Source organism: Cyprinus carpio, chromosome B5, assembly GCF_018340385.1.
Source record: "Cyprinus carpio isolate SPL01 chromosome B5, ASM1834038v1, whole genome shotgun sequence".
Taxonomy (NCBI): Eukaryota; Metazoa; Chordata; class Actinopteri; order Cypriniformes; family Cyprinidae; genus Cyprinus; species Cyprinus carpio.
In genome coordinates, this window is record NC_056601.1 from 27,246,705 (window position 1) to 27,259,305 (window position 12,601).

A 12,601-nucleotide genomic window follows, 5' to 3' on the forward strand; every position below is an offset into this window, starting at 1 on the left:
CAGTAATATTCTAAAATATTATTACAATTTATTAAGTTTTCTATTTGAATACAGTGTATTTTGTAATCCTACATTCATTAAATCATTTTAATATGCTGATTTGCTGCTCAAGAAATGCATCATTATTATCATAGTTGAATGATACACTACCATTCTAAAGGTTTGGAGACAGTAAGATGTTTTTTTAATTAATACTTTTATTGTGCAAGAATGCTTAAAATTGATCAAAAGTAACAGTAAAGTCATTTATACTGTCATAAATTATTTCTATTTGCAAGTTAAAGCTGTTCTTTTTCATTTTTTATTAAGTGTGCATGTCCTGTTTGAAAAACAGCAGCATGAACATCCTTCAGAAAAATGGTTTCACAACAATGAGGACGTTTAAATGATGACAGTATTTTGTTTTTGTGTAAACTATTCCTTTCATTCAGAACTAATATGACATCTGACAGACCTTCAACCTCATGCCTTTGGCTCCAGATGAGTCTGCTCTCTCACTTCCTGCCAGATCAACCAGGCTGATCTTGCTCACCTGAACAGAAGACAAGAAACCAGACTCAGTAAAGAACAGCAAAAAAAAAAAAAAAGTGTTTTCTAATGTCCGACACACACCTTCTCAGTGTCCAGGCTAGTCATGTTATCATGTCGACGCTGTGTGAAGAGGATGGTGAAGACAGCATGTGAGCGACTGCTGGTCTCGTTCATATTAGTAGCAGCAACCGTCCTTAAGGAAATAGAAAACAGCAAAAAGCAAATAAATGTCACTATAAATGTTGAAAAATACTTAATACATAAAGAATGCACATTACACACCTAAATACTGTCATACTCATTTTAACAATAACAGAAGTTCAAAATCATACATCAATGGGCTTTAAAATGCATCCAAGTGCAATTAAAGTCAATTAGTGTCTTATTGGAGCAAGTGTTTAAAGAGAATCTCACTAAGCTAGTTAGTTAGTCAGTAACCTGTCAACATGTTTATAGTCTGAATAACACATCCAGTTGGTTATTTGAAGGTAACTATCACCACTTTAAGTACTGAGGTTTGATACTACAACAGCAATGTAAGAAATCATGCATGCAATTCATCAGCATCCTTGCCTATATTTTTGTTTATGCACAGGTCTTGCGTTTCTGGCCTTAGCTATAGGTTTTTTTTTCCTTCTGTTTTTCATTATCAGTGCTGCATTTTATATTTTTATCTGGACTTTTTTACATGTATATTTTGAAACTGTTCTGCACACAATGAAAAGACAATAAACATATACTTAAATCTTTGTTTTGTTTCATTTGTCTCTTCCACTGTTCAAAACATATATGCATGTATATTATCTGATTAAATGCTTATTTGTTTAGCAGACAAGCAGTATTTTAACCTGAATCATAGTTCTGTTTGTGTGTATAATAATACCTGGCTTTGTTGCCAGTGTCCATGAGATCTGCAATATCACTGTAGTTGGTAACCGCCATTTTGGAGAGGTCTTCTACATAAGGGCCCATTATAGGGTGCTCTCTGACCCTCAAGGCCCCTCTGCTTTTTGGGTTCAACAAGTCCCGAACTCGCTCACAATAAATCTCCATATATGAAACCTAAAAAAAAAAAAAAAAAAACATATAGAAAATTATATTCAGAAATTGTTTATTTGCCGTTTAATGTGAACTCTAATGCTTTATGAGGCCATGCATCAATGAAATGTCCAAAACAATTCTCACAGTTCTTTTAAAACTGTATGTAAATGGACACACACAATGACTCAGATGCACACAAACATACCTCTACAGAGAAGGACAGGTCAGGGTCAGTGTTTTCTGCTGTCTGTCTGAACAAATCCTCACACATCTATGAGGAAAAAAATTAAATGATGCACAATGAGAGAGATGTGTGAGTTCAATTCGACACAAGTACAGAATAAACCATTAAATACAAACGTTACTTTTGTGATCTTGTGTCTCGGTTATCAACTGAATTTTGACTTTTGATCAATATTTCATTTACAGTGCGGCAAAATTCTGTTGTCTGAAACCTACAGTATTTTAGCACAATGAATAGTACAATATGTGAAAAGATCAAAAAATACTTGATTCCTCATGTCAAGACATTTCTCAAATTCTGTTCATTGAATTATGCACATAATTTTAGCAAAAAATTACTGAGTGCACCTTTAATATAGACCTGTCATTCAGACTATATCACCCAAATTAGCTTTGTACAGCAATCGACTAAAATGTTTTTTTGTCACATAGTTTCTGTTTTTTTTTTTTTAATCCATAGTTAAATCTTGCGTAGCTAAACATTAAACATCAAATATATACTGAATCCATTGCTTTTGTACATTCCAGTGGAGAACAGAAGCTTTCATTCACACTGTCTGCATAAACATACTTGTGGTATGATGCCTTGCTGCCCAGGATCCTGTTTTCCCATCATTGTGTATGACTTCCCTGCTCCAGTCTGCCCATAAGCAAAAATACACACATTATAGCCCTCGAAAGCATGAAGCAGCATCTCCTCGCCAATGTCCTGATACACCTTCCTCTGAGATGCAAAGGATGGGTCTTCCTCCTGCAAATACACAGTGAAAAATTGTCTGAGGGTGTTTTCTGTGGTCAGAGGAATGTCTGAAGAAGAGTGTTATTATTGGTAAATGCTAACAAATTTACACCTTGATTATATTCTGTTGCATACTGTTTGCAGTTGCATGCAAGAATAAACATCTAAAGTTATTGTTTTTTTGTGCCAGAGTCACCTTTGTCATACTCACTGGCAGCACAAGACAAATGCATTGTGGCATTACTTTCAATCAAGTTTTTGATGAAATAAGGACTTTATATACCTTATGTTGCATGAATTTCTGTTATAGTATACCTTTCTGTAAAGCTGATTTAAAAGTGGTTTACAAATATGCATTATTATTGACAGGTTCATACAATTAAAAATGTTGCAGGAGCTTCAACCCCTCACAGTCTCTCCCCACCTATTTATATTGGAAATTGAGACAAAGCTCTTTTTTGTTGTTGTTTTTTGGAGGATTTGATGTATTCAGTGACAGAAACTTACTGAGCTGTGTGACCAGTATGAATAGTCAAAAGTGAAGTTCTTGGGTGCTTCCTTGGGTTGTTTAGAATTAATAATACCTGTAAAACAGACAAAATTCAGAATAAATGAAAAAATGTAAAATAAAAAGAGACAAATAAGCACATGAAACAGGACAACAGTAAAGTTCCTGCAACCCCTATAGCCGTGACTACAGTATATTCACAATAAAGCACAGTCTTGAATGCCTTATTATCTAAATCCTATAATAATTTTGGATTCTCAGGCATATATACGCTAGACAGAACTATAAATACAATACAGCTAGATCTAGATCCAAAGGATCACTTGCATCATCACTTTATATTGTCATATCGCTCAGCCTTAAAACTTGCTCTGTGGTAAAGCATTTTAGACTTAAAGGGTTAGTTCACCCTAAAATTATGTCATTAATGACTCACCCTCATGTCGTTCCAAACCTGTAAGACCTCCGTTCATCTTCGGAACACAGTTTAAGATATTTTAGATTTAGTCCGAGAGCTTTCTGACCCTCCATTGAAAATGTATGTATTGTCTTCTCTTCCAGGTCTGTTGTGAGTGTGTTCACAACACTGCAGTGACGCCGCTGACGTACGACGCTGCTGACGTATTATCTTTGTTATTGGGCGCACCAGAGAACACGTCAGCAGCGTCGTACGTCAGTGGCATCACTGCAGTGTTGTGAACACACTCACAACAGACCCGGAAGAGAAGACAATGCTGAATAAAGTCGTATTTTTTTTATTTTTGGACCAAAATGTATTTTTGATGCTTCAACAAACGGACCCTCTGATGTCACATGGACTACTTTGATGATGTTTTTATTACCTTTCTGGACATGGACAGTATACCGTACATACATTTTCAATGGAGGGTCAAAAAGCTCTCGGACTAAATCTAAAATATCTTAAACTGTGTTCTGAAGATGAACGGAGGTCTTAACGGGTTTGGAACAACATGAGGTGAGTCATTAATGACATAATTTTAATTTTTGTGTGAACTAACCCTTTAACAGTATGACTTCCACTAAAGTTGATTTGAAACAATTGGAATTGCGACTAAGTCTATTTATAATTGTTTTTTTTTAACATCCTTAATATGCATGCTGCACAGAAATGCAGGTGTCTCATATTGAAATTTAGCATGTCTGGAATGCTGCACTGACCAATCAGCATCCAAGACCAGAAATACTTGTATTATATTTGCATTTACTAGTAAGCAGTCCTTGCTTCTTAAAAATGAATAAGTGTATGAGAACTGAATAAAAATTTCAATGAGCAATGGAAACTGTTCTTAGGACATAGTATTTCCCAAGTAATGTCAACACAGTCCTGTCTAGCCATCATAATGAGCTTGGAAACATCCCAGCTCTACAAATACTGCAGGGCCACAGCACTTCCCCTCCATTTACATTTCTTTTAGTAGCTTTTGAAGGACCTTTGACACGATATCCCTACCGAACCCTGCCCATAATGAAAACTCAATGTTCTTCGTCAGTACTTCTGTCTTGTTTTCCAGTGCAAATATATAAAGATTCTTAAATCATGATACATTTACTTGAGAAGCAAAATAACTTTATATAAGAACTCTTGTTTTATGAAAACTTGATCAAAATGAATTGAACATTTGAGTATGACTTAAACAAGAGCAAATATCAGACAATCAACTCGAAAAAAATAAATAAAAAAATCAACAATTCAAAAATGTTTTTATGAATTTAAGGGTGCTTTCTCACTAGCACTTTTGGTGCACACATGGGTTTGATTGACGTCAAATTTTGGTTCGTTTGGGTAATGTGAACGCTGTCTTCCGAACTCAGGTGCACACCTGCGAACCGTACCCAAGTCCGTTTTAAGGGATAGTTCACCCAAAAATTTAAATTCTGTTATTAATTAATCACCCTCATTCCAAACCTGTTAGACCTTTGTTCATCTTCGGAACACAAATGAAGATATTTTTGATGAAATCCGAGAGCTCTCAGACCCTGCATAGACAGCAATACAATTGAAATGTTTCCAGGTCCAGAAACGTAGCAAGGACATCAGTAAAATAGTCCATGTGACATCAAGGGTTCAACTGTAATTTTACAAAGCTACGAGAATACTTTTTGTGTGACAAAATTATACACATTTATTCAACAATTTTTCTCCCCCTCATCCCGTCTGCAGCGGCGTGTCACCATTGTTGAGAGAATCATGAGGAGAAGAATTGTTGAATAAAGTCGCTATTTTTGCGCACAAAAAGTACCCTTGTAGCGTTGTAAAATTACGGTTGAACCCCTGATGTATATACATATACAGGGTGTGAGAGCTCTCAGTTTTAATCAAAAATAACTTAATTTGTGTTCCGAAGATGAACGGAGGTCTTACAAGTTTGGAACGACATGAGGGCGAGTAATTAAAGAAAGAATTTTCATTTTTGGGTGAACTATCCCTTTAAAAAGAATGGTTGGGGGTACGGTTCATGTGAACTCTGACAAACAAACCATGGTCCAGACCCAAATAAATGAATGAATAATCATTTCCTGACACCACTATTTTGAAAGCACTGCATGTTCTGATTGGCTGTGATTTTGCTTTTTTAGTTTTTTAGTAAGAAAGGATATATACAGTTTTAACCGTTTTTTTAACAGTTTATAACAGTTTTGCTCTCTTTAAAATTCAGTTTGGGGTAATTAATTTTAGTCTTGTATAAAAGCGAAAATTCAATGAGTAGGGTCATTAAAAGGAAGCCAAAGAGTGGAGAAGGCCCCAGCAGAATAAAGCACTGCTGGGTAACAATGAGCACTGCTACCTTGAGCTCAAACAGCTCAGTGTTTGTGTTGGAGGGGGGTCAAAGCAAACAGACTGCCAGCCCGGCAGATTCTTTAGATATAGAGTGAGAGAGAGAGAAAGCGAGAGCGAGAGAGCGAGCGAGAGAGAGGGGGGTGAGGCAAACACAGTGGCGGCGCTGCAGTTTGCAATTGAAGAGAGAGTGGGGTGGAAACGCTTCGTAGAGGAAGACGGGAATGTGAGGTCTGGCAGCCAGTACTGCAAACAACAGGATTTTACAGTGGTTTAGGACTGTGGTTCCAAACTCTCAGAAATTCCCCTTTCAGTGTGTGGGTGGAGACGAGTATTTTTGGATACTACCATAGAAAAGTTCATGAAGAGTAACTACTAAAAATGTGGAATGAGTTTTAAAGTTGATTGTACTAATTAAATCATGCTCGACTGGCATGCATAAAAAAGTGCTACAAATACTATACTCTTTTTCTTTTTTTTCTTCTTTTTTTAAGAGATGAAAAAATTATCAAATTAATATTTCATCATGTAATATGTAATAAAATATTTGGCTGCAAAATCATTAATAGAATACTTAGTTATCAACAAGCAGCTATTGGTTAAGTACAGGGTTTGACAGTATGAGCCTTTCACTTGCATTTGCAATTTATTTAGAATTTATATTTAATGTACATATAATTATTGTAATTGTACTTAGAAGCACAAATGCAAAATTCAACTTCATTAAAATATAAAATATCTTAAATGGTATAAGAAGCATCTTAATGATCATTTTGAAAGGTCTGAAATTTGGGCATGGAAAAACAGGAATCATGATATGGCCTGATGTGATTATTAAACTTCAAAAGGCCATGATTTCATTGAATAAATGTGAGTACTGCACATTTCAAAATTAGACACACAGCACTATTTTATGTTCTACAGGCTGTACTTTCAGAGCAGACTGCAATCAATAAGTATCATGCATTTATGCTAATAGATTGCTTTTGATTTACTTATGACAATGTTTACTTTATGATGTTTGCATTGTAAGGTTGTAAATGGATGTCAGAGTCCATAATTTATCTCCCTAATCTTTTTGAATGAGCAGCCTGCAATAGTAAAGCATAGATATTTCAAAATTAGAGTCAAAGTGTATTTCAGGTTTGTTTTATAATTAGTCCTGGACAACGATTAATCGCATCCGAACTGTTATGTACATAAAATATGTGTGTGTACTTTGTATATTTATTATGTATATAGAAATACACAGACACTTACAGTATATATTTAGAAAATATTTACATGTATATATATATATATATATATATATATATATACATATATATATATATATATATATATATATATATATATATATATATATATATATATATATATATATATATGAATGAACATATCCTATTTTTCTTATATATATATATATATATATATATATATGCACATGTGTGTATTTATATATTTATAATAAATATAAACAGTACACACACATATTTTATGTACATAACACTTCGGATGTGATTAATCGTTGCCCAGCACTATTTTTAATTAAATTCATCATTCTGCCTAAAGCATTTTTTTTATTTTTATTATTATTATTATTATTATTCATTGTATCTGGCATTTTAATTTACCATAAACCTTGGTAGCATCTGTCTGGGCCTTCACAGGAAGGAAAGACTAGGAAATAATTATTATTGAATGTAAATTATTTAGTCTAGAGATTTGACTACATTTATACTATATTTAAAATGTACAGGCCTACTTTAAACTGTGTGTGTGTGTGTGTGTGTGTGTGTGTGTGTGTGTGTGTGTGTGTGTGTGTGTGTGTGTGTGTGTGTGTGTGTGTGTGTGTGTGTGTGTGTACATATACACAGTTTAAAGTAGGCCTATAAATATTTACATAATTATTATATACAGTTTGAAGCATAAATTTACATATCATCAAACATACAAATCATATTGCTTGTAAATGTCTCCTGGTATTCCTTTATTTAAAAAAAAAAAGACATTATTTGATACATTTCCGCACCACCCCTAATTTTATCTTAATGTGTTCCAAAAAAAAATTAAACGTAGGAGCACATGTGCCAAGCTCTGTGGAAAGGGCAGGTAATAGGAAATCCTTGAATAATGACTGTCCAAATCCTGTGGAAATTTGATTATAATTTGGCAGACTTGTTGCAACAAATTGTGCGCAGGTCTACTTATGGAGCAAAATGTTAATTTCAAAACAGGCTGATGCATGTTTACTTTAAAGTTAGCAAAACTCTGTATAACTTTGACTCCAAAATTCAACCACCTCCGTAGACTACAGAGAAATGTCTGGAATTCATGTGTTCACATAAAAGGAATGTTCTTTCTGAAAACAAAGATAAGGCAGTGTATCTACGCACAGCATAGACAGAAAAATGAAGATATAAAATTAAAGAAAAACACATCACTGTGTGTGTGTTGCACTCACATGTGCTCTTGTCCTGCATCTGGATCACACACTTAGCTCCTCGGTTTATCTCTCGGCTGTTGAAAGGCCGCACACGGACCGCCACCTTCACCGAGGAAGACGCCATGATGAGTACTGGTCAATCTACTCAGCACCTGAAAGACAATTGAAACAATGTCCAAAATTCACACAATCGGTATTTCAACAGTATTCATGAATGACTCATGCTGAGAAATAGCATACTCTATTTATCCACACTTTAATCCATTTCTCAAAATGTAAAATGAAAAAACATACAAGGAATGAATACAGAAATGTTGGTTTAAAATACGTATATCATTCGGTCATTTGTTTTTTGACTTAATATTGAAAGTAGAAAAATTAGACAACGGCTCCTTTTACGTTTTTTTTTTTTTTTTTTTTTACAAAAACGAAAAGCGAGAATTCAGCATAAATTTGAATAGACAGTTTAAACATTTGTCTGATTTCTACATGTGGGTGGAAATTAAATGCCTCTTTTTGCTGATTGGTCAGCCGAAGATCAAACCATGCTGTCATCAGTTCTTCCGCAGTATCACAGAGCAGAATAATAGTCCTCCGCTGCTGCAGATTAGAGGTCGGCCGATATATCGGGCCGATATTTGTCATTTTTTAATATATCGGCATCGGCCGATATCCGTGTTTAGGAGCGCCGATTTAAATTCAGGCACGTCGGCGGGCAGCCCCGTGTTATTGGTGCGGTGGAAAGTGCTGCTACCGCATGTGAAGGACCCCAAGCCAAAACTTTTGGAAGATTCAACAACAGTCCTGGGAGATAAAGGTAGTCAGAGAATTCCTCTCTGTAAATGAGGTGGAGTAGGTGGCAGTTCTCACAAATGCTGCAGCGTGATTGAGGGCTCCGTTACTCCGCCCCGCTCACAGACAGCACCGTGCTGGGAGAGACAGCTGTCCTGGAGCAGCCCACAACGGTGAATGACATTTGTTCGGAAGCAAGGTTTGATGCAGACAATAGCCAGGTTTCCATCCAACTCATTTGCATTTAGGGATGTCAATAATTTAAACGTCGTTTAAATTAACAATCAATGAATAAGCTTAATGCTGCAAAATGCGTCTGCAGCGGTATTATTATGTGCAAAAGCCACTCGGAAAAAAAGCTTTCTCACCCGAATTAAAGGGGGTTTAGTCTGAATAAAATGCTAGTAGCAGGACTGTAAAATGAATATGTGATTATGATCATTTGATAAAATGAAGGGAGCGCGCTGTATATTTGAGATCATTTTATTTTGTTGACTGTTTTCCATCAAGGAGACCGCTGAATGCGCCTCTTTAAATGGTTTTGTGGTGCTCGTTGTTGTATTTTAAAACGCAATTGCAATGTTTTCAAATGAAACTATAGTATTAAAAAGAAAAATTATCCCAAACGTAACTGTGGCGCATGTGGCTGTGCTGCGCAGTCAGTGAACCGCTTTTTTTTTCACATTAAACATTTTATGCGAGTATTAATGACCAGTACTTTATTTGATCCTGTTCTGCAAAATGTTCGATTTTGAATTTTTGCATTCCGGTAGGCCTATTTGTTTAAAAAAAATCCGGCATTTACAGTGCATTAGATCGTGACGGTGGGTGTGTGCGTGCAGACGAGGACGAGCGCGCGCGGGTTTGGCTAGATGGAGGTTATTGCTCACGTCTCGTTCTGCACATATCCAAATGTTTCCATATTCGCAATGTATCTGAATGTTAAACTATAATATTTTTAATTTTTTTAATGTAAACTAGACGGAAAAGATCATCCTCTTCACATGAGCAAAAATGTCCTTGGCATAAGAGCAGAGTGCACCGGTATACTACGGTCTATTTAAACTGACCAGTGTAATCTTTTATATGTTTGGTTGACTGTACTTATTCTTAATAATGAACAGACTGCGATGTAAGTTTGAAGTTAGAATGCACTTTAGATGTTCTGTGTCATTTATACCAAAACACAAATGTTGCTGGTTGCTAGTGTGTTTGCAGCACTACTATTATTTATTTTTTATATATATATTATTTTTTATATTTTTCAGTTTAATTGATTTTTATTTATAAAATGTTAGTTCTTTTATTTAAATGTATATTTAAGTTTACATTTATGTTCCAACAAACTTGAAAAATTCTGCTTGATAAATGCTCTAAAACTTTTATGTAAATGATATATATATATATATATTACCTGTTTTATATATTTAATACTTGGTCAGTTCATTGATTTGTTTGGTTAACTTTAGATATTTTTTTTTATTTGTAATACCATGCAGTGCACAAAATTAAGATTCGAGAGATGGTTCAAGTCAGTGCTCAATAAATGATGATTAGTTGGAGTTGAAGTTTAGAAATGTTGTGCATCCACTTATTATTAGTGTGACATTTTAGCATGCAAATGAAGGGGAAAACTTCAAGATATCTGCCCTAAAAATCGGCAGCACATATCGGCCATCGGCTGACCCTGACCTCTAAACATCGGCATCGGCTATAGAAAAACCCATATCGGTCGATCTCTACTGCAGATGCATGGATTCTTAGCGCAATATTTTCATAAAATTTAATTTAGGGATGCAACGATAACATTTTCTCAGAACCGATCCAATCCGATACCAGCAAAGTTTTTTTTTTTTTTTAAATCAATGTAGAATTTCTATACTTCTCTGTGTTGACCTGATCATCACTCTTTTGTGTGTTAATCACAATCTACTACATATAGATAACTTAATTTTAATGAAAAATAACAAATGAAAAAATACATAATCATAATCTATGACAAAAATACTATTATAAACTAGGTTAGTGGATAGTTCATCAGCAAAAGATACTCTAGAAAAATCACGGGTGCACAATAATTTTATAAAATCTAGTGAAATATTTTATTTACAAATAAAAGTGTCTAAAATCTGGTAAAATGTTACACATTGCTCTTTGTATTGTTATAAAATACATTCATGAAAAAACAAGTATATACATTTATATAGAAATCTAAAAGACGTTTCTTTTAAATCTATAGCATAGTTATAAAGGCAGCAACATATGATAGATAGAACAGAATAAGAACGGATATTAATAATCTTTGATTAGTATTACAATGCTAAAGGCGCCAATATATAGCACCACAGAGCGCTTATGCGCATCCCGCGCACAGAATGATGAGCTTGAAACAACAAGAAGTCACAGTCCTCCGAGTCTGCATAGAAAAGTTAGTGTTAGTATAACACACATGTTGCTTTGCTCGTGTTCATCTTCAGTTCTCTCTTCACAGCAGTTCTGTACTATTTTAGTAAATGTATTACTCCGGGATATTGGTTTATTTCGATTCAGAGGGAGTGTCAGACACATTAAATAAGCGAATAACTTAAGTAATTTGTGGATTAATGCTTACTGGAGACTTGAACCTTTTCAAACGATTCAGTCCGATTTGGTCATCTGGTTCAACCGGTTCACTAAGAAGAACCGGTTAAATCGAACGATTCGTTCGCGAACTGGACATCACTACAAAGGGAAGAGAGATATTGATATGTAGTGTATTAAATCTGTGAGTTAATTTATTGAGTCTTAAACTTAAAGTCTTAAACCTCAGTTACTGTGCGCTCTTGAAAAGAGTTTCATTGTTTTGACTGTAGTTACTGAACGAGACACGCAGTTTAATTGCTGAATGGAGGATGACAGACAGCCGCAGCAGAAAGAAGAGTTTATTTGAACTTGAATTTAAATGACTTCAATATTAATCTGTACCTCACATTGAACTATGGAACAGCTTCAGAACACTTGAAATATAGTGCACAAAAATGTTTTGGTGCTTTATAAGGTATTTGGGCCTTTCGTGGGGCTCAACAATAACACAATAGTATACGCACAATATCGGATTTGGATCGATCTCGTCTGACCGATACCTGATCCACAGAAAATGCCAGTATCGGATCGATGCATCCCTAATTTAATTGCTTGCCATTTCGGTTTGTTTCTCACCAAACCGACAGTATACTTTCAGAATATGCGCCACGAGATGCATATAGGATTATTTTATGGCAGATACTGTATGCATCCTCTTCAAACAAAACAAAACAAAAAAAACCCTAAAGTCACCATTCTCTGCCATTAAATTGGCAAGTGGGAGCAGGACATTTTTTGTGTTAATTGAGTAAAAAACCTCTAGAACAAAATTAAGGAAGTCACTCTAGTTCAGTTCCAATAAATTGCGAAGGGGTTAAAACTCAAGCAGACAGACGCTACTACAGTCAAGTGCAGATCAGTACTGAAGTGCACAGGAAATAA

At 35.0% G+C, this 12,601-nt stretch overlaps 1 protein-coding gene across 2 annotated transcripts in view; it reads right to left on the bottom strand.

The window, feature by feature from the left end:
• kif1c (kinesin family member 1C) overlaps window positions 1-12,601 on the bottom strand; it is a 51,990-nt gene that overhangs the window by 24,033 nt on the left and 15,356 nt on the right. For both annotated transcript variants that reach the window (XM_042725115.1, XM_042725114.1), the window contains 7 exons: window positions 8,324-8,457; window positions 3,062-3,138; window positions 2,387-2,566; window positions 1,778-1,843; window positions 1,415-1,593; window positions 613-724; window positions 455-532 (listed from right to left, as the gene is read on the bottom strand). In XM_042725115.1, coding sequence (XP_042581049.1) covers window positions 455-532; window positions 613-724; window positions 1,415-1,593; window positions 1,778-1,843; window positions 2,387-2,566; window positions 3,062-3,138; window positions 8,324-8,429 — 798 coding nt within the window. In that variant the 5' untranslated portion in view covers window positions 8,430-8,457. The remainder of the gene's footprint in view (window positions 1-454; window positions 533-612; window positions 725-1,414; window positions 1,594-1,777; window positions 1,844-2,386; window positions 2,567-3,061; window positions 3,139-8,323; window positions 8,458-12,601) is intronic.